The following is a 23,369-nucleotide window of genomic DNA, read 5'->3' on the forward strand; positions in this document are numbered from 1 at the left end:
AGTTGTGGCAGCTTAGCCTGCAGACCTTCCTCTACATCTGCCATGCTTGCACTGAATGTACTTTAGGGTTGCACAGGTGCAGTAGTCATTGCTAATGCCAGACTATAGTGCAAGATTACTGGGGTTAGAGTAAAAACTGAAAAAAATGAAATTGCTTTCAGCACCTATGAATGAATTTTGGAAAATTTAAATAGAAATGGATTCAAGATCAATTAAATAGATTTTTTTTTACTCAGCTTTAGAACTGTAGTTTTGTTCCCGTCGCTGTGCTTCAATCGACTGATTTGACTGGTTGCTCCGTAAGAAGTACTGGTCAATGTGATTCTCTTGCCTCTGCTCTCTCAAACATCCTCCCATTCCTAAGCTTAAAGTCATTTTTTTTGTTCAACACTACACCAGGTGTTGTTTGATAACGCAGCGGACACACATCGACAGGTTGATAAAACAAAAAAAATGAAACGGAACACATTGTAGAGATTTTTTAAGTCAAAATCTTCCATTTAATCCTAATCCTAATCCTGTCATACTGCTTTTTCACATGGTGTGCGTTTCCTTGAAGCACGACGACTGTGAAAAATAACACACAAGACCAGAAACAGCAAAAGCTTACTGCCTCTGAGCCCATGGGCCTTATTTGGTGTTTCTCTAATCTTTACAGTGCTTTACCTTCTCATTTCACCAATAGCATGGAATTTGTCAAGGAGAATTATTCCGCACATGAGGAAAAATGCATAATTCAGAAGTTTCTCAGTTTCTTTTTTTTTATTACTGGAAGTGAATATTTTTTCCCATTACTCGGAGTGGCTGTGATTCAAAGGAGCATAACCTTATTTTTTTTCCAGCCAAAATTTGCAAAAATAACTTAGGGAATGTGTCCAGATAGAGCTTTCAATCAAACTCAGTTTTGCCCAGTTTTCTAAAATGTATGTATGTGTGTAATATTGAAACACTTTTTGGCATTTCGTTATCAACCAAACTGCAAATGTATTCTCCAGGTTTAATTACATGGATCACATTGATTTATGCAAACAGCCTGAAGCACTAAAGACGCTGGGCTGAACAGACCACACGTATCCTGCATGATAAAGACTAATCCGTGCATGAACGTGTGGATAGAAAACTAATTGAAATGCTTGCATTGGTTACTATTTTTTTTTTTTTGATAAAACTGAGCTGAAACTTGTGAGTATTCTGCAGTGGAGGTGAAATCATGCAGTGAGAACATTTATTATTAGCGTCAAACATCACACCATAAGTAAACAAACGTTTTCTAACTTTTTAAAGAAGCAAAAGAGAACTACACGAAAAAAAAAAAAAAAACTGATCATTGTTTAATATTGCACAACAACTTACAACAATGTTTTTCAACCTTGGGGTCATAAAATGAGTAAAAATAGATTAGTGATTAAAATTAGACTTCTAAATTATTATTCTTTATCACACACATCAGTAATCTATACTTTCACTTTCTCACATATTAATTATAGTTCAAATAAAATGCAGTAAAAAACAAAAAATCTTGTCACTTTGTGCACTAATCCTGTGTAAAAATCAAGAACAAAAAGTAATTCCAGAAAAAAAAATGTCTATGGGGCCGCCAGATATTTGAGATATAAAAATGGGGTCACGACCCGAAAAAGGTTGGGAACCACTGACTTACAAGCTAGGATGTAGGATGTAATGTGATACGACGCAATACAATATGATATGGTAAGATACACAACAGTGTGATGAGAGATAATGACACAATGAGATGTTGTTAAAGTCAATAGATGAAATACAATGTTTTAATACGTGATACAACTCCATGATTAACTATAGAATAGGGCTGGGCGGTATGACCAAAAACGTATATCACAATATTTTTCTAAACGGTTTCACAGTATATGACTGTATTTTTTTTTCATGCATAATCAGGTGTTCACAGCATTTTCTCCTGGTTGAGAGATGAATTACTGCAGTAGATTGACTTAGGAAGGTCTATTTTACTGTCATGATGAGTGAATATTGTAGAATAATTCCACACTAGTAATACTACATGTTTGCAACAGCAGCCCAATGGCTCTTTGCCTTAGCTTAGCTTTAGCATTAGCTTGATTTCTAGCTTTAAATGCTGCATACTCAGTGGTGTGGTGGTTTCTTATGGTGAATACGGTAGCGTTTTGTTTGCAGCTCCACCACGACTTATTTCCGCATTACAGGAATTACAAATTGCAATCCTTTGTTCTTTTTTTTGTGTATTACTGCCGAACTGCCGATATGCTAAGCTAACGGTGCCTCCGTGTCCGTGAGTGTTGTTCTCCTGTCGCAGAGGCATGCGCATGCAGGCACGTGCTCACAGCTTTTAATTGTGTCTTTCTTATCTATTTACACGTATGATTTACACCACAGCTAACACCAGAGCTACTGTTTACCTTCCTATTTAGAAGTGCAACGTTGAAAAGGGTCCGGTCTGAAACTCGATGCAGCGTAGCGTTCTGAAAGTTGTGTAATCAAATACACCGGTACGGTGCTATATTAAAAATTCATATCATAACGAAAATATATACTGGTATTCGGTATAAATCGGTATACCACCCAGCCCTACTATGGAACCTTCAATAATATGAGTTTGTTAAAATGGTTGCAGCAATTTCTAAACCTAAAGCGGGATTACAAAAATACAAATCAAGTACACTGATCAATCATTTTTTTTTTATATTAATGGCAAAAATTGATTAATCATTAACAATGTAAAAAGAAAAAAAAACTAATTTCCAGGAATGACTTTATACTTAATTTAGTGCAAACTCTCTCTAACACACATACACACACCATAGGGCTTCATAAGAGGGGGTGTACTGTGCATTCCAACACGAAGCAGACCTGAAGCGGAGGCCGAGGCTTGGCGGTGGAGCCCACACGCCCCCACACCCCCACTGCATGTTGACTCATGAGGCAGACCCTGGCTGTGCCGGTTGCACCAATTTGCTCTGAACCTCCCTGAAACAAATAACTGCCACAGAGCTGCAGTCTTCTGGCACCACGCCAGCTCCGTCTTCACCTCTCCTGCTGTTTTTTTTAGTTGTCCTGGTTTTACATCAGCGTGATCATTGCTCTGTTGTTCTTGGCTGGCTTTGATTCTAGTCCTTTTTTTTATATTTGGAGCACATTATTTGTTGATTTGGAAGACAAGACAAAAGATCACTAATAATTAAAGAAGGCATTTATAGCAAATGTTTTCCTACTGCTTTATATGCAAATGTTTTCAAACTTAAGGCCTGGGATCCAAATCTGGCCCTTTAGAGATTTTAATTTGGCCCGCAGGAGAATGTATAAATGACAGAAAATATAAATCATGGCATAAATTATGAATTAATTCAGTTGTAGATAGGGCTGACCGATATGGACCAAAATGCATATCTCTATATATTTCTCAAAATAGCGATATACTGTATGATATAAATTCTCTATTTTGAATACAAATAAAGTCTGACCAGAAACACAATTTAGGGTTAAATTTGCTGATGCGAAATGCCACACAGGCATATTTATTAATAAACATCTGCACAATATTGGCCACTTTTGGCTTTTTCTTCTATAAGTGACAGCAAATGTGAGTGAGTTCTGTGGTGTGGCTTGTTTAGGGAAAGGTCTGGGTTAGGATGCACTCAAAAATCCATTTAACTGTGTTTTCCATTCTGCATAATGGTTGTATATATTTGATATATCTTGAATCTCGACATATTGCCCAGCCCGAGTTGTAGGTATCTGAACACCTCAAAATATACAAATTCAATGGAACTCCACAATATTTGCTAGAGTTCACAGTTTTCCTGTGCTTCTATCACACGTTTGATCGCAATTGTTGAAAGAACTCAAATATTTTCCAGAATCCTGCAATTTTCCTCAAATTATTCTACAACAAAAATCACAAAATCAAATAAATGTAATGTTAATGTTCTACAGGGACTGATATCTGTCATTCATTGCTTGGATATGGTTGTTGCCTTACATACTTTATATCATTTATATGTGGAAGTACAAGCTAGGACACGATAAATTTAAGACTTTCCCACCTAAAATCAGATCAAATGTTTGGCCACTGAACAAAAATGCGTTTGACACAAAGGCATTGATAGTCTAACACTATTTCATCAATAACTAATCAATCTAGTGGTGAAAAAACTGTAGAGCGTAGAGAACGTACAAAAAAAATGAGATGGAGTCAAAAGAAATGGAATGTGTCAAGAGTCGACTTTTCTACGTGGGGGAAGGGTGGTGGTGGGGTTAAGCTAGAGGCTACAACACAACACTCTGGTTCTTGGACAGTCGACAGATGTGATACTAGGGATGTCCTGCAACACAGAGAGGCAAGTAGAGACAGCAGCGGGAGGTGGCTACGCTGCCTGTAAAGAGAACTCCACTAAGCAGATGACCCTCAAGCATAGCTCAAAACCTGTCAGGTCGGACCCCACTGCAGCCTTCGACATATCTGAAGCTCTTAGCTTCCCTAATCAGAGGAGCAGGGAGACCAGCTGGCTGTGCGAGGTGAAAGAGGCTACACCACAGCATGCACATAAATGGGATGCAGGGATAAACTTGGCAGAGGAGAATTGTAAACAGTGGGTCCAAACTGAAGTTGCCTCTGTTGTTAGTGGCCCTAAAAAGTAAACCAAGTGAGGCCTGCGGCCAACCTTATGTGGCTAAGCATGGAGCTGCATTCAGCCAAGCCACTCGGCAGCGGACGCTGAAACCATCGCCATCTCAAGTGGAGTAGTGCGTTGTCCATTACCCCACTTTTACTATCTCCACATGAAAGAAGACACAAGCTAATTATAGAGCCTCTCAGCACAGTAGTGCATGAAGTCATCATCACAATACTGATTAACAAAGCACTACAGTGCCACCAAATAAAAGTTATTTAATATATTTGCCTCTGTTGATCCAAATTAAATCTATTTTTCACTAAGGGTGTAAAAGAAAAAAAATATTCTGCAATATAATTGTGATATTTCATTTGCGCAATTATTGTATCAATCCAAATTGATTTTATTTAATCATGTTTTCATTAGGAAAACTAACATATGCGTAGCATGTAAACGCCAGGTTACTACGTGTCAGTGAACCACATCAGACCTTGTTAAACTCCCTCACTCTTCAATGCATTTTAACTTGGAAGTTGACTATATTTTCATAAATTATGGGCACTTTTATAGATGTATGTGGTTATATTTTTTAAATAATTGAGGAACTTAACAGAATCAGAATCTGTTGCAGAAGCTAAAGTTAAACTCTTTTGAAAAATGCAATTTGACAGTTTGATAAACATACCACTTGTTTTTTTATATAGATACTTGAATTACAGTTAGTTATTATTTACTTGTTCTTGCAAATTTAAACAAAATGAAATAAATTGTATTTCATACCATTTTGTACTTGTAAATGTCAAATTTGTAATTAGTGATATCGCAATGTATATCGTATTGTTTAGTATCGGGATCTATCATAATAGTGAATCGTATTGTATCGTCAGATTCATGGCAATGCACACCCCTGTTTTCCACTTCTTGAAATGTGCTGTATGATTAAACTCGCCTTGCCTTTTCATTTTCACAAATCACTTACTGACAAACGAGTTTCTGTTCTGTTTGTTCATGGCATTAGAGAAACATTTAATATTAATAAGGGATTACATTCGTGAAAATCCTACTACGTCTTGGCAACAATGCAGAACAAGCTTCAATGGTGTATTTTATTCTACACTAACCATTCTCAAGCATTGAATTCGTTTTACGTTTGATGTGGAAATCTCTAAAGCAAACACAACAATAACATATTAGGAAAAGAATCCCTGAAAATCTCTTAAATGCGCATGGCAAACAGGGTTCGGTGGTGACGGCATTAGGCTTGGCTTTGGGTTAAAACGCTGAGCTGCAGAGATTGTGGGAGGTATTGTACATGTGGTTAATGATAAACCAAACATCTGCGCTTGTAGCCTAGCAAAACAGGACTTGTTGAAAGTTGGATTATGTTAGCAGTCAAATGGGAAACTGTAAAAGCCAAGATTCCTACAAAAACATTTCCAAAAGGTGTGTTTAGCTTCTTAAGTGAAAACGTCGAGGGGGAAAGGGATCAGATGAAAGTAAACACCATTAAAACCATAACTTCCTTTTTGGGAATTTCATTGATTAGAAGCTTAGAAGTGGTTTCTCCACTCAATTATTTTGAAAAGTACTAATATAACAAGAAAACAAAAGGGAAAAATAAAAGTTTCACCCTGCATAATTATGATTCAAAGTTTACTTGGGTCTTAAGTTTAAAAGGCGATTATAAAGACATTGCTGGGTTGCTTTTCTTTCTCCTTTTGGTTGGGAAGCTTCCATCCTGGTGGCTCCAACAACATAATTATATGTAGTTTAGCACGAGTTGCATGGAGGGGTGAGTAAGACAGACTATGTGAGAGACTGGAGCACAGTGGTCTGTTCTTTTGGGTACGTTTGAACCTTATACAGAATAAACAGCATAAATGGTGAAATAGGTCAGACGTGCTCCCGTCCTCATCTTTTCCACCGAATGGTCTCTTTTTCAACATAAAAAGCCATGAGTCTACATCGTCCACAGCATAATTCTAGCATGAAAGCTTTCAATAATGTGTAAATCTGCCAACGCTACTGTGCATTTTTGTAAAATTGCATAGGATTGTCTTTATATTGTACAGTTTCCAGAATTACAGATGTTTAGAGAAGCTTGACTGAATTCAAGCATATAAAACTTCTTTAACCGTATGAATAAATACTGCATTCAATTGAAAAAAGGACAATCCGATGTGGTTCAGGAAAACGATGAGGTCACAGAACGTGTTAGGAAGTTGAATGTCTAGGTTGATAACTTTGTAATTGTGGATGTGCCATATTTTAGGTGTTGAGTCGAGACACTTTCTTTTGCAGAAAGAGCCTAAATCCCTAATCTGTACAACTAGTATAGCTAATGTCTCATGACAAAAAACACCAATACACTCAAACTGTCAGTAGCCAGTGTCAAGCACATTAACCAATCCCGCACACACGCACAAACGCATTCTTCCGTCTCTCTCCACCCCCCATCTTGATTAAATTACAGTGAGAGGGTTGGTGACAGGCTCTGGGCATGCCTAAGGAGCGGTTGATATCTGAGCCCTTCTCCTCAGCATTCCCTCTCAGCCAGTCAAGGAAGCGTAGAGATAATATATCTGATGAGCTGACCTCACCAATGAATGCAGCCTTAAAAGAATCACGAGAGCCAATGTGCCAACACAGGTCAGTGCACAGAAGAAGAAAGAGTCAAGCATTTAGAAACAAGTCTATGGTACTTCCCTGTCGAAATAAAAATCCACTGACTACCAACTATCATTAGCTGCTCATGAGTTTTGAAGCCTGCACGTTGATCCCAGCGGTATTACTTATAATTACTCCACTTCAAAGCCAGTTAGTATTTGCGTGAGCGCAGCACAGAATTAGAGGTATCTGTGATACACTAGAGTGGAACGTGTAAGACAGCACTTGATGAGAGGATGACTAAACATAGATGCAAAGACTGCACTCCTTTTTTTATAGGAAACCACACATCTATCGCTAGGACAAAAAACAGTAGTAGCAGAAGCAGCAGTGCTAAAACAGAAAGAGCTCTGTTTCTATTGTGGCTCCTGACCACCTACCAAGCACCCTATACAGAAGCATTCACCCTGGAATGATCGGGCCACTTCTTCCATGAGGATCCACAGCCCTACAGGGGTTGCTGGGGTCTGACACATCCTGCCCATCTCCTGAGAGATTACTCAACTCAATGAACACATTGAAGACAGGAGCACTGGGGGGAATGTAGAACCTGCAATTCAGCTTTAAATACATTCAAGCCCTTCTATTCACAGCCACGGGGTAAGCAAATACAAAACAAAAGGGCATGCTGGACTTACTGGCTACTTCCAGTGAAGCGTTGTGGCTCACGGCCTCTCCCAAGTAGTTACGAGCGACGCAGACATAAGAGCCTTCATCCGGTTTGCTTCGTCGTCCGTGGACAATACGTAAAAAGAAGAGGGAGCCACTGGGCAACAGCATGCGCTGAGAGCGGGGATTGTCCCTGTCCGTTTCCACGCGTTCTCCATCCTTGTACCACTCCACGGTTGGCGGCGGCCTCCCCTCTGCTTTACAGTTGAGTGTGGCAGGCTCCCCTTTGGATACGATCAGGTCAGACGGGTGCTCCACAATCCGAGGTGGGGTGTCCTCTTGGCGGAGACGAGATCCTGAGGCAAAATGAGAACGTGTGAAAAGCTGAATATTTCTCAGAATTAGAAATGTGCATATAGCCGAATGGCTTGTTGTGGCAGATTCAATCTTGCTTTGAAAGGATTAGACATTAACAATAGAGGTGTCCTGATCCGATATTGATTTCGGATATCCGTCCGATATCAGCCAGAAAATGAATATCGGATTTTATCGGACTGCATCTAAAATATAGTTTTTCCTCTATTTTATGTTTTTTTCTCTTTTATTCAATCAGAGAAGGTTCTTATTCTAAAAGGTTAATTATATGTAATTCATTGGTTTATAATAAATGGGTCTGTTTTTTTTTTTTTTTTTTAATAAACTAGCTTTTTCTCAAAATAAGTAATAAAAGTATGTATAATTTGTGCTGATATTGTATCGGTTCGATATCGGTATTGGCCAATACACAAAGCTGCAATATCGGTATTGTATCGGAAGTGGAAAAGTTGTATCGGGGTAACCATAATTAACAATATACTAAATAGTGTGTGTGCATTTACAGGCCTGTCAGTAACTCTGACTCAACAAGTTAACTTGTCATTCGTAGATCAAAGCACACAACACAGAGAAGGCAACCATGAACATGACAGTGACGCACGTTTTTATCTCGAATGTAAACACTCCATTTACTAACATTGTCGGAAAAGTTTTGCACATTGCATTGTGGGATGTGGAGTCCCAGAGACGGATACACAGAAGTGTTTCTACTTCATTCTTACTGTTGTAGTCAGTGAAAACACCAGAAATGTGACCGGAAGTCTGTTTTAGCAGAGTTTTTGGGGGCAAACACAAGAAATTACTGGAAGAATGAAGAAAAATAACTTCGCTGTATCCATTTCCGAGACTCCACATCCCACAAAGCAATACACAAAACTTTTCCAATAATGTCAATAAAATAAAAATCAGACAAATGTGGATTACATAGCCAAAGGACAAAGAAACACAAGCCTATAGAAGTGGCAATTGCAGTTTGAATTTGTCAACACCTTGGTGTTATCTCTGCATATTACTATTGTTCTCTGGCCATGTCAGGTGTGGCTATCAAACCCACTTTATCCACAAATCAGCTTCCTGTTGTTATTTCCGGTTCATTGGAGCGGATGGCTGCTGATATGGTAGAGGTGCAATTAAGGAACAAAGAGAGGGATGTAGTTCCTCAGTACAGAATATTCCAGTATAAGCCTTCAGAGCCCATTCAAGACCAATTAAAGAGACTCGGGTCTAATTAAGGCAGAGGCCTGCAATTAATTTAGCCAGGATCCCATGAACCTGCCACACTGCCTCATTTATGTGCCATGCACCCCATCCCCCGACACCCGAGCTAACTGGTGCTGAGAAGGCATCTTCTAGAGGCTTGCTGAATTTTTTTGGTCATGTCAGCATAATTAGTGACAGATCCGCTGAAAAATTAATCACATCAGCGCAACTGAATAATGTGGTCAATGAAATGCAAATTATCCGGTACTTCAATGAAGGACATGATTACGAAGCTTTTCAAACTAACTGCTATGACCGGCAAGGAATAATTACTAGTTTTTTAAATGGCTCCATTGATTATCTCATTGGTAATTGAAAAACACTTTATGGGTGCTGAAGTTTATATTTAACATGTTCTAAACTTAAACCGTTTCTGATCATAGCCCTTTGCCACACTGCATTTAGTGACTGTGTGAAGGGGCATTACAGTGGTTGTGTACAGTGTAATGAAATGCTAATTATTGAAATGTATTCAACAAAAATAACCCGTCACTTGATTTGGCAGTACCAATTACTCTTTTTTGAGCAATTACCGGTATACCAATTACTTCCTGGTTTATTCTGCTTGGACAGAGTGTGACAGAAACAGATATATAATAAGGCAAAACAAGCCCTCACCAAAATCACAAATATTTCGTTGAATAAATTGGTCAAATTGTACATATCCTTGGCTATTAAACTCCCAAGAATCTCTGGAAGGCTAATTATTCTCCATTTGTAACCTGCTGCCACCACAGGATTTGAGGCTCCGCTAACAAGGACGGAGCCTGAGGTCGAGCGCCACAGATCACTGTTGTGACAATACCGCTCTTGGCTAAACAAAGCTGTGAGATATGTTTTATTAAAAAGGACTTTGAAGAATGCCGCTGCTATCTGCTCAGTCCATTCCAATCCTGGTCTAGAGAGCTCCACTCTAATTTTAAAGTTGGTCTGAAGTTTGGGGTTTAATGGTGGAACCATTAACTATTTAGATGTAGCCCACTGTGTAGAGATCTGTACTGTGGAGAGGAGCTGTGTTTGATCATTACTGTAGCTGTAGACTGCACAGATATGCCTTATCAACATGGAAACAGAGAAATCAATGCACACAATAATGTATAGTGTTTTTTTTGCTTGTTTTTTTATGGTGTGTATTATTTTGATGATTCCACTAATTTTATGACATGATCTTAAAAAGAACAGGCTCCTAAGACAGGTGAATTAAAGCAGAACTAAGTAACTTGCTCTTAGAGCTCCCCCTAAAGGTCCCTTTTTGTTATGTCACTGTCGTAAACACTGCACCCCACCTGCCCCACCCCACAGCTACATGCGCATCTTTGCTCTCCCAAGACGGAAGCAATCGATCACTGAAAAACCCTAATTCAACAGTGACACTAAGGGTGCTTTCACACATGTGAGCATGTGAACAGTATGAAGAAGAGAGATAAGTAAAATGAATGAATGATGTGGAAGTAATACAGAAGGGTGTGTGGAAATGTGTGATGTGTTTGTGCGCTGACAAAGCGGCTCTGAAAATGGATGTATGAATGGATGGATGGATATTTGTGTGTGTGCTGCCTGATGGAGCGCTGGGTTGCGAGTGTGTGCGCGTGCCTGTTGCGCAATCACACATACTACCACAACACTGTGTGTTGCTGCTGAGCTGTCACTGCATGTAGTTGCTCCGTTCCTCGGACAAAGGTCTTCTCTGCTTTTTTTTGCTGGCTCCGCCATGACAAGTTTGAGAAAAGTGAATTTTTAGACAACCGTGTGCAGCCACGGGGCTGGCCATAATCTAGCATTGGTTTGTATTGGGCTGCCGTAAAACAGTACATCTTGCCACCGGGTCGGAGGTTTCATGTAATGTTTTCTGGCCAGAGACAGCAGGGGTAGATGAAAGACCCCCAATCACCCCATAAACCCTTGTATTACCCTCACAGGGACTATGAGAAGAATTTATTAAAGGTGAAAAAGTTACTTAGTTCTTAAGGTACAAATCAGACTTAAAACAAAGATACAATAAAACAACAAAAAATTCAAAGACCTTTAGTAGAAAAGTTTCAAACTGAAACCTTTCAAGGGTTTTTCCTGCAATGTAATCAGGTTGTGCCACCTAAATATGTAGTTTTATAATGTTTATTTTTAAACATTATAAAATGTTTAAAAATAAAGGATATTCATAATAATTATGACTGGGATGATCTTGATTAGAACATGAACTGAAAATGAAAGGGTCAGTTTCAGGTGGGAGATAAGCGGCAATGATAAAAACTGTAGAAATAAATAAATAAAGAAGGCACTAAACACTGTTTCATTCCACTTGTCTACAAAATCACTCATCACTCATTCATTCCATAATTTCGCTCTATAGTTGTTTTTCATAGTATTCTGACTGAGCAAAATGTTGTTGTCAAATAAAGGGGGTACTTGGATTCAGAAACAAGAGAAAAGAGGTACTAGAGCCAAACAAGTTTTAGAACCACTGGCCTAAAGGTTCTTAACAGGCAGATCGCTGGCCTATAATATTAATGTGGTTAATTTGCTGCTATATAAATAAAATTGAATTGAAGTAAATGAGTAGAAACTCACTCTCTTGCATTTTTTGCTTTGACTCATCCAACCCTCCTTTTTTTTTTCTTTCCAAACGCTACCTTTCCTTCACTGACACCCTCTCCCCTGCTTTCTATCCCCCTTTCCTGCCCGCTTTGCTTCCAGACAGAGAATACGAGATGAGCTAATGCGTATACACACCCTCACATAAGGGATCCTGGGACCTCTACTGCAGGGATCTCATCGATTAGTGCTTGAGGCAAGATTCTCCCTTTACCTTCCTCACTCACTTGCTCAAAGCTTTTTCTCACTCATTAGCTCGTATATACACACACTAGTGCAAAGACTAAATTTAAAAATGCTTAAGGGAGCCTTTGCTGTAGGTAATTAAAAACAAAACAAAACAACAACTACTCTTTAAGTCCATTCTCATTTCTAAAAGTGACCTCAGTAATAAACAAGAAACCACAACACACAACTGAAACGTCACGGACCATAATGCTGAACATCCACCCGAGGGGTCCAGATATTGACCTTTTGGCTGCATGCATGCTAATGTTCATGAATACCTTTAGGCATTCTTTTGGCTCACTCAGAAATCGAGACGGCCTCTAATCATTGACAGGCATGACATGATGAAGAGATTTGTAATGGCTATGAATAGGGCAAAGTCCTTCTCACTATTATATTATGAGCTCTTTTGCTATATATTAAAAGTATGTCTTGGACTTGGTTATTGATTCTGTGTCTCGGGGTGAGATTTGATATTCACTTAGCGAGAACATAAATCCATGTTTGAAATATATATCCTGCAGCATTAGCATGCACTCATAGTCTAAGAAGAAAATGTACAAAAACCTGCAACTTTTGATGCCAACAACACAACAGGAGACGTATGTCATATTCTATATGACTACAGTATATGCTACGCACAATTACAAATAACCATAAAATGCAGCTCAGTGAAACTATTGTTAGAAAGCAACTGATAATTTATACTCTCTGTGTAAATACACCAAACATTATCTTTGCTTTACATCTTAAATCTCTGGAAGCTGGAAAATCAATAATTTTGTTGTGAATACAAGTAAGGAAGAGGACTCTACAACAACCTTGACAGTGTGTAGCCTCGGGATGAGAAGAACGTTGAGCTGTTTGCAATTACATGCTTATATATTCCCTCAGGCATGATGTGGACAGCATTTTCATTAATAATTAATCCACTCTAAATCAGTGAATAAAAAAGAATGAGCATTTAAGATAAAGGCAATACAGAAAAAACAATTGCCTAACTACAGTAATCATTCCACCATTCTAAGGTTACTGCATTGCCCAGAGTAAAACAGGAATTGTAGTACTGTTTCTTTAATAGCAAAAGAAATAATCAAAAGGTGTGCACTTAATTACGTGAGTAAAGAACACAAAGGCTGTTTTTGTCCTGATTGTTCCCCTTCCCGACCAAGGATGGAAAAAGGCCAGATTATCTAGTTTTATTAGATTATCCTGTAAGATTATCCTGTGGTCTGCAGTGTGTTATGAGAGAATTTGTTACAATATTCGGTTCTGACACGGGTCTATGCCATCAATCAAAAACTCCTCACGTGGTTATGGAAAGCCGATGACTCTCGACCCCATGATTCGTTACGTAGAACAGAATATAGCCAATTAACAAACAAGCTGACTGAGAGACACATAATGCTGCATTAATGCTGCGTTCAAGGCAACTTGGAACTTTGCATTTCCAAGTTGAAAATTCTGATTGAGTTCAATCGAGTTAAGTCGCAGCACGTAGAAATCTCTCAAACATGGCTGACTGGAACAATATTAGATTTTTCCCCCGGACTTTACATAATAGGTTTCAGGTGGCGTTCCAAGTCACTTTTTCAAGTAGGAGATTGAAAAATCCTGAGTTGCTTGGAAATCAGCAGTAGATAGCGTTTGATCATGCAAGATTTGTGGCTTAGAGGAAGATCGGTGCTAGGACAGAATGTGTGTATGTGTGTGTTCTGTGTTGAGATTAGCACAGCATAACACACGCTACAATTAAAACTGTTCTATACCGGATTTTTCTATTTTCATGTGTGGGGTGACGTCTGTAACAAATCTCTTTAGATTAAGAAAATCCTTATGTACCCCCAAGAATTGTATTCTAGAGGATGTTAAAAAGCTCAAGGATTCAATAATTATATATAGAGGTGTTTTTGCCAGTTCTATTAAAGCTCTTGTCATCTTTGTCCCGCTGAGCAAGGAAAGCTGAGCACAGTAGAGTAATCTCCGTCTTGAAATCTATTAATCTGTCATTAGGAGATTTAAAAGGAATTCAATGGCAGAGATAAGAGCAGAGGGCGTGTCCCTCGGGGCAGTTATACAGGGACTTGAGTCACGCCCGCTCTGAATAAGGATTGGCTGATTAGAAACTGTAGTCAGAAAAATAAATCTTTCCAACAGGATTAAGGATGAAAATAGAAAGACAGTTTGGACAAATGACAGAGATGAACACAGAGAGGAAAGGAAAGGAATGCTCCTTTGCTCTGCTCGTATGACATCGACAAGAAAGAAAAACTCCGAAATTCTTCCCTGGAATGTGCTGCATGAACGACTCAGATCAGACCTGTTTTTTAATGTTACACAATGCTATTCCTTACACTTCTAAGAGACGGGATTAGCAGCTTGTGTGGGTATATATGGAAATCTACAGGTGGATATGTTATGGCTTCTTCCTCTCCTCATCTCTAAGTATCTATTTACCAAACAGGAGGAGATTCCATTACTAGGTTCTTAGTACAGCAACACTTCAGTGATGCTACCTCGGACCAATTCGGTGCTTTTCTTCAAATCCAAGCAAATTTGAGATGGATTACCAGCAAGTTTATACCCGACAGCGCACCATCTGATTGTTTATTTACATTTGCCATTATAGAAACTCAGCCAAACCTGTCAGGAAAGATTACAGAGCTTCCATTTATAATTGCGTGAAATATGGTTTCTGCATGCTCTTAAGGAAACCTCGCACAAAGCTTCTTTGTTATCATTAGGGATCAGACACAGTAAAGACTGGGCCGCACGTACAAAGGAACACTTGTTTGTCTTATGGCTTTTACTCACTGAGGATACTACAATTTACACGCCCAGTTTTTAATTGCCAACCATGACAAATGTTGGAAAAAAACGTAGAATAACTGTTCCTCTTACATTATCTTTTAGATACATAAGCAGTCTATCTTCTTCCATTCTCTTGGACCATTTGTTCTGTGTTTGATTTTTAGCTAAACCTAACTTTATAAAGGCATCTCTCTTTCCTTTGCTTTGGGCCAAAGGTTACTGCAATAACTTCAGGGTTACTCGCACTGGTGGTTAATCAGGACTTGAACCAGCGGAAATCCCAAAGCCTGGAGGAGCAGCCTCCGTTCCTGACTGTGTCAACTGGGACACACATCCCGACTTCGTTCCCCATAACTCATGCCAAGCTGGGAGAAAGAGAGTGGAAAGGAGCACTCTTGTGGGAGGCTGGTGCACCGGCTGGCTTTGCCGAACCGCCGTTCTCCATCCACTCCCATCCCCCAACCCACCCCGATCTGACTCTTAAACAAAAGAAGCAGTATTTCCTTTCCTGCTCCAGGCTGTTCGTAAACCAGACACATTGGAAAGACACCAGGCATAATCACAGGTACAATAAAAAAAAACTATGGATGCTCATAAAAGGCCGTCAGAGACAATAAATCTCAGGAAATTAATAAAAAATGAATGTGTAAGTGTAATTCATCATCATGAATTGAAAGCTTTTTCCTCACTATTAAAGTATCCATGGAAATGTCATAACTGGTTTTTCAGGACAAATGAAAGAAAGAAAAGAATAGAAAGAAGTAGGTGTTTCATCTCAACAGCACATAAAACCAACTGTACACCAATGACTTTTTAACAGAAACCCAGTGGACATCATTATGGTTTGGTTGTAGCTCAATGTCAATCTGCTCTTCTTTAGAGACTCATGGAGACAAACAGAAACCATCAAATTCAGCAAAAGACAATGAGGGTAAAAGTCATTCCTATTATGTCTATGTTATTCCCATTCTTTGTTATACCAAATCACTGAGATGAAGTGGGAAATCTCATGGAAAGAATGGGATGGCTTGTTAGGAGGCTGCCTGTCAACCAGCCTCTGGAGACCAGGCAGATGGACTGTGTTGGCCTGTCTGCTTTCTGTTAACAATGTGCATGCCTGGGTCTATATGCTCCAGTTATGACTAGAAATGGGAAAACTAGTTTGGAATTACTCATGAACTTGTGAAAAAGTTCTGCTCCTCAGCAGAGCACAAACGGTCAGAACAACGTGGTGCATTTGTTATGAAGGGATTATACGTTCAATGAAACAACTGCTAGACACGACATTAAAGCTCTAGAGCAGGGGTGTCAAACTAGTTTCAGTTCAGGAGCCGAATACGAAGCAGTTTATCTTAAGTGGGCCAGAGATGTTAGGTGCGGAAATTAGTAATTTAATCATCATTGTGCTCTAGTTTGCACTTCCACATATGCATACAGTATTAAATATGTACTGCACTCGTAATATTAAAGCAATAGGTGACAGATATCAGTCCCAGCAGGATCTTTACTTTCAATTCATTTGATTTTGTGACCAATTTGTATGTAATTTGAGGAAATTTTGTGGAATAATTTGAAGGAAATTGCAGGATTTTGAAAAAAAATTGTTATATTAATAACTTAATTTCAGATTAAAAATTACTGCCATCATGTGATATAAGTGTGGGGAAAATGTAAGCCCTGCTAATAGTTCCACTGAATGTGTGTATTAATTTGGATACAACTGAATTATTTGGTAATTTACACAATGATTTATAGCTTCTCTGACTTTTTTGCTTGAGCAGAATTGGATGCTCTAAAGATCCGTATTTGGCCCCCGGGCTTTGAGTTTGACATGTGATCTAGAGTATTTGAGGTTTTTATAATAGTCTAGTGATGTTTTCTGTTAATTAGCATGTTATATGACATTGTAAAGTCATAACAAAAGAGGAATTTTGGTCGTAAATATTGAAAAGGTTTCATATTTACGACTGTCAGCCCCAACCTGCTTCAGAGCCGATTATCTGGACAGATTCAGTCTTAGCACACTTCAGACTACAGGATAATCTCATAAAAATAAGATAGTCTGGTAGTCATTTATAAACAGACAATGAGGTCCATGCATTCCTATCTATTTTTAGATACTAAAAGGTTCAGGGTAGCAGCTTATTTGGATAACCAGACAATTTTGCTATGAAAATGAATGAATGCTTATTGAATGCTTATTTGATCCACGCAGGGCAGTTTTGGAGAAGAAAAAGGTGGATGATGGTGACAAATGTACTTTGTGCTGATGAGTTATATACAGTTTGCAGATTTTTTTCAACCCTACTGTAAGAGCTGTTTATGCAGATTAATCCAAATGTCGTCTGATCCTTAGCACGGTTAATCTTGAGAGCCAATATTAGATTTAATCCTCTTTAAATGTTTTTTTTTCTTCAAGTATCTTGTAGTGTTTGCATGCACGTTTTCTCTCATAGCCATAAAGCTCTGCAATGTGGAGGAGAATCGTACTGTTTAGAGACAAAAACTTTGTACCATCACGTAGATAAATATTTTTAACAAATACCTTTCGATCTATACTGTAAGAAAAGTATTGTTCAATGACTGCAGTTGTTATATGGTACCAGGGGAGTATAGTGCTAGTTGACCCTCAACTCTATAACAAACCTAGACATATGAACTAGGTTTTTTTTGTTGCAGGATAAAAGAAATCATGCAAATCAGTTTGTATAGTGCCCTAAAACAAATGTAACTGTTAATGCCTACACTATTAGTGTATTCAGAGGGGAATATCAGCACAAGGATAATGTATATTTAACTGCCTAATGCATTCTTAATGTAATATAGAAACTGCTGTCTGCACTGTTCTGAGCCAAATATTATGTTCCAAGGTTGTCTCTTTTCAAGGTGAGGCAGTACAGTGGCGAGAGGCGAGGGCCTGGCCAGGAGGAAGTAGGACCTGCACAGTCCCTGGGAGCATGGCATACGGGCTGGATGCCAAGAAAAAGAACAGCTCTGATGATATGCCAAAGTGAACTGAGGCAGACTTGGCCAAAAATCACCTAACGCTTTGTAAATGTTCATTTGATAGCAGCTCTGATACAAGCCTACTGTTGGCCCAGGATTGTGTTACAGTTCCTGAGAGCTGAGCTAATGACCTTCAGTGCTTGCGCAGGCTATTCTAAAGGCTCAGTCCGACAAAGTACTAAAACAAATCTTAGACAGCTGGGTGCTGAAAGGGAATTTCATTTACAGCATTTAGTGCACAAGCTACAATGGAAACGTCTGAGTGTGGAACCTTGGCACGTTTCCTCCGATTGCCCTTTAGGTTGAAAGGGTAAGCACACAGCACATAGCACCAGAGTGTCAATGTGTGCACCCTAGCATATGTGCACATACATAACAATGGTCTACAAACTGTAGACACAGAGGTATACTATAACTCAGTGGTTCTCAAAATGTTTTGCGTACCCCCTTTCTCTAGCTTTTGAATCTACATACCCCATTGTCCAACTACAGTATTTTGCTCAGAATTCTGTGAAAAAAAGTGTAATGGTGGAATGAATTAGTGATAATACACATTTTAAAGATTCTCATTTTGTAAAGAAGTGGAAAGAATCAGTATTTAGTGCCTGCTGAATCGATTCTTTTCTATCGTTTTAATCATTTACGGCATTCTCCCACCTGGTGTGGGACCAAGGCTGACTTGTATTTTCAGTTCATGTTCTAATCAAGATCATTTCTATCATCATTTTGCATGTTTTTTTAGGTCATTTTGTGTATTTTGTTGTCGTTTGCCTATTTTTCTTCTTATTCAGTAAATTTTTCTCTTATTTTGTGTGTTTTTCTTATCGTCTTTTTTGTTGTTCGTATTATTTAAATTATTTTCTCTCAGTGTGTGTTTTTTTGGTGTCATTTGGTTGTTTCTAATGTCGTTTTGTACGTTTCTGTTATTTTTCTGTATTTTGCAGTGGTCTTGTGTATTTTTCTCTCATTTACTGTGTCTTTGTTGTTGTTTTTTGAATTTTGCTGTTTATTTTTACTAGTCAGTATATTTTTCTACATTTTGCGTGTTTTTGTTGCTGTTTTGGGAGTTGCTGGTAATATTTAGTATGATTGTAATTTTTAACTAAAAATAAACATTATAAAACCCCCTATTTTTTATGTTTTCAATTATTAATTTTCCTCTCAAGTAGTGCCATCTGGTACCTCTAGGGGTACACGTACCCGCATTTGAGAAACCCTGCTGTAACTCCAGTGAAATGTGGCTCTGAGAGCATTGGTTAAGACTCAGAGTAGTCATGTGGCCAAAGCCCAGAGACACCAGCATGAGTCTGCTGAGTAGGGCATGGCCTGGCTCCAGTCAAATGGAACACAAACTGTTTCAAAGCTGGCTTGGAAAAAGTAAAGTGGGATGTGAGGCTTGCAGGCCTTGTGATGCACAGTAAATATTTGGTTAAAATTAATGAAGGGGCAGTGTGTGCCAAAAAGCCTTTATTAAAGACACACACAGGGGAAAACTGTGCCCATTCTGGCATTAGGAAGAAATTTCCTTCTGCAGACAACTGCTCTCTAACCCATCTGCTTTCCAGCACTCACTCACCACAACCTCCCCTTAAAGAGGTCCAGGTACACAGTGTATCAAAGGAACCCAGATTTATGTTATGCAAGCACTAAAAGAAAAAAGGAAGAAAAAATAAAGGCTCCGTCTGCCAGTATCCTATATTTCACAGAAAACACTTTTAAACATTTGAGAAAAAAAACTGTTGACTATGACGCAAGAGGGATTATACAGGCGGAAAGCAGCTGCATGATGCATGTAGGAAGATAAATAACCCACCAAATGTTTTGTAAGTGATAAAATCATTGAGTGGCTGTCCTTCCTTTCCACTTCTCAGGATTTTTACTCATTTTCTTTGACATAATTTCTAATGAATAGTTAAAAACAAGTGCACAATTTAGGTATTTTCATAATTTATAATTAGTTTTTGTTTACTTATCAAGAATTAAAGCTGCTGGAGAGATTTTTGATTTTTTTACCGAATAAAGTCATAGTGTAGGCCTCATAGATCAATGAATCGAAGATAATTTGCTTGAAAAAAGATGTAAAAAGTTTGTTTTCATCTCCACCGTAAAGTCGCGTTCACTTTCCGGAAGGTTTTGCGCATTGCATTGTGGGATATGGAGTCCTGTGTGGAGTGATGGATTTAAGTCTTTTTCCTTCATTCTTTCTGTGATGAAAGATTTGCTTGTTTGTTCCCAGTATATTCCTCGTGATAATACGTCACTCCGCCAGACATTCAGTTTCGTCCGGATTCTGATCTTTCTGCGTAGACCCAAAATTTTCAGGTGAAAACACTAGAAATGTGATGGGAAGTCACTTTGTTATCGTTTTGGGGAAAATATAAGAATTCACGTTAACAATGAATGAAAAATAAAACATGTCCCACAATGTGTGAAACTTTCCTCCTGATTTCAATAAATGGAGTTTTTACAGTGGAAATCAAAACAAATATTCAAGTGGCAATTTTAAACTTTTTCATCTTTTTTCCAGGAAATAATCTTCAATGTATCGATTTACGAAGCCTACAAACAATTTTTGAATCCAGCAGCTTTAAAAAAAAAAAAAACAAAATACTCAAGTTTTCAACAGAAATCAGTTGGAAAAAATGTTTGAATTAAAAACATATTAAATGTAAAAATAAAACATTCAATCATTTTGCAAGTGTTAAAGTGAATGGCCATTGCTGTAGCACTCAGGTTGATCCCAAGCATGCTCAGATTAGAAGAAGTAAAGAAAACAACTATTATCTATTAGGATTTAGTATTGGACAGGATGTGTAATTGTAAACTCCTTGTGACATTATTTTTTTTGCTACAATGTATATTTTGTTGGATTACTGCAGCCAAGGACAAGTTGGGAAATGCTGCTGCGGCTCAAAGCCTGAATTGAAAGTTTTGAGGCATGAAGCTTACAATTAATTCTGTGCTGACAGACGTAAAACTAAGTGCAAAAAGCAATCTAGTGTTGAAATGCTGAGGAAATTATAATGATCACTCAATAACTGTGATTTATTGGAAGTTTAAAATTAAAGAAAATTTTAGAAGAAGAGACAAAGAGGGACTGCAGCTGAAAAAAATAGTGTCAGGGTATATAGCCTGAAAAAAAAAAAATTGCTTCTGAAGTCTTTCAAACCTGAAGTGTTTTGACGAGTTAAAATCGGAGGCATATTGTAAGTGTGAAATGTTGCTTGTGGCTAAAAGGTTAAAAATATTTGCTGTCATGTTGCTTTCAATGTTGACAGGTGAATAAGTAGAACTGTCACAGATGCAGAATGTAAAAAAAAAAAAAGAAAAAACAAGAATAAAGTTGGTTTAAAGCTAATCATCCTTTTCAGCTCAATGTGTATCAACACGTTTGAAAATATCCACTGGAAGCCTTCGCACCATGCTTACAGCTGAATCTGAAAACAGCCTTGCATTACTGATTTTCACCTTCTCATTAATGACGTTTTCCTTTAAACAAAGAGCGCCTCTCCTACTTTTATCACCATCTTTTGTGTGACAGAATTAGCCTGCGGGAACGCAGTAAAATAAGCTGTTTATGAGACTTTATTTTTTTTTAAAACTTCATGAAACATTAACTGTGATTTTTCCGATTAGGAAAAAAAAAGAAAAAAAAGTCCTTCAAAAAGTGATGAGAAAGACAAAATCTACTATTAAAGTGACAACAGAGGGAGGCACCAGAGTCATGAATCAACTAATTACCAGTCTCTCTTTTAACTGCTAATTTAATCTATTTCTCTGAGCCTCTTTAATGGTATTTTCCCCCCGTCAGTTATAACTAAAGAGAAGTTTAGCATTTCAAAAGTGTATCCAGGCTCTTTAAATGGTAGGGCAATAGAATGGCTGAGAGCTTAAAGAGACAGAAAGAAAAGAAGGGTAGAGGCAAAAAGCTGTCCTCAATGTCCATCGCTCGGTCTCACCAGTGGAGGAAATTTTATAAAAAGGAGGTCTCACTCTTTTTTTTTTTTTTTTTTTTTTTTTAAATGTGCAGCTCACTACACACTATCTTCATCTCAACAGTAAGTCCAGACTTAAGCTGTGGCAATGGAAGCTCCTGATCACACAACATTGGCCTAGGTTACATGATAGCAGTTAATTCCCCTTTAATTCAGAATAAAATTTAAATCCTCTTTAAATTGACCTTGTAAACACTTAAATCCGAATAAAAATGTAAATTACGAATTAAACTTGAAGCCAAATTAGGTGGCTAGTTCAATCCAATTATAATTCCGAATTAAATAATTCCTTGATCTTGCAAACTCTTAATTTAAGTTAATTCCGGTTGTTGTCGTGATGACGCACTGGTAACCACATAATCCAAGATGGCTGCCCGAACTCAAGCCGAAACTTTTTATTTAATGAGAGCCTTAGAAGACATGGATATAATAAAAAGAGTGAATGAATGGAAGCATAAACATGCAGACATTCACGCAGACTTACACACAGTATACACGGACATCAACAAACAAAACAGGCTTCATCTGACGTGTGATAATAAAACCCGGAAACATCCGAAAACATTTCAGAGACATACCGAAGTAAATGCGGCTCTGTACTATATGCACGGGTTGTAATATCACCAACGTTATCATTGTACCGGTTGTTAGAGCTACTATCTTTACCAGGGAGCAAATATTTATTCCTGGTTATTGTTTTCAGCAGTTTTACTGGGATTTATGAACCAACAGTTTCTATCTCCTTCTCCTGCTCAGTGGACGAAAGTGAAACCGTATGTTATTGTCGAGCTGCTGCTACAAAACTACAATCAAAATGAAAGTGAAAGCAGTTCTCATGTGGTCGTCTATGTTGTAGCTGACAAGAAAGGGTTTGTTGTGGTTTATAACAATAGACGCGATACGTCACGTTCGCCCCCTGTCCAATCAGAACCCTTCAACACCCAGACCTAAAGCAGAATTGAAGAAAAGTGAATAAACGTGTTTCCATGAAATCCTCCATTCGGAATTTTTATTTCCAAGTAAACAGAGCAGAACACTTGAATTCCGAATAATTTATTTTGAAATAATGTATTCCAAATTTTAAAAAAAACAATGTAAACGTGGCCAGTTAGGAGAAAAAACAATGTGGGTCATATTTGTCAAAAAATAAACCCTCACTCCACACTAAAAGGTGGTGCCACTGTGTATTTTGTTCAGT

At 38.2% G+C, this 23,369-nt stretch overlaps 1 protein-coding gene across 6 annotated transcripts in view; it reads right to left on the minus strand.

Moving 5' to 3' along the window:
• robo1 (roundabout, axon guidance receptor, homolog 1 (Drosophila)) overlaps window positions 1-23,369 on the minus strand; it is a 267,005-nt gene that overhangs the window by 144,597 nt on the left and 99,039 nt on the right. For all 6 annotated transcript variants that reach the window (XM_028463842.1, XM_028463838.1, XM_028463840.1 and 3 more), the window contains one exon: window positions 7,934-8,260. In XM_028463842.1, the coding sequence (XP_028319643.1) occupies window positions 7,934-8,260 (327 nt within the window). The remainder of the gene's footprint in view (window positions 1-7,933; window positions 8,261-23,369) is intronic.

This window comes from Gouania willdenowi, chromosome 13 (genome assembly GCF_900634775.1).
Source record: "Gouania willdenowi chromosome 13, fGouWil2.1, whole genome shotgun sequence".
Classification (NCBI taxonomy): Eukaryota; Metazoa; Chordata; class Actinopteri; order Blenniiformes; family Gobiesocidae; genus Gouania; species Gouania willdenowi.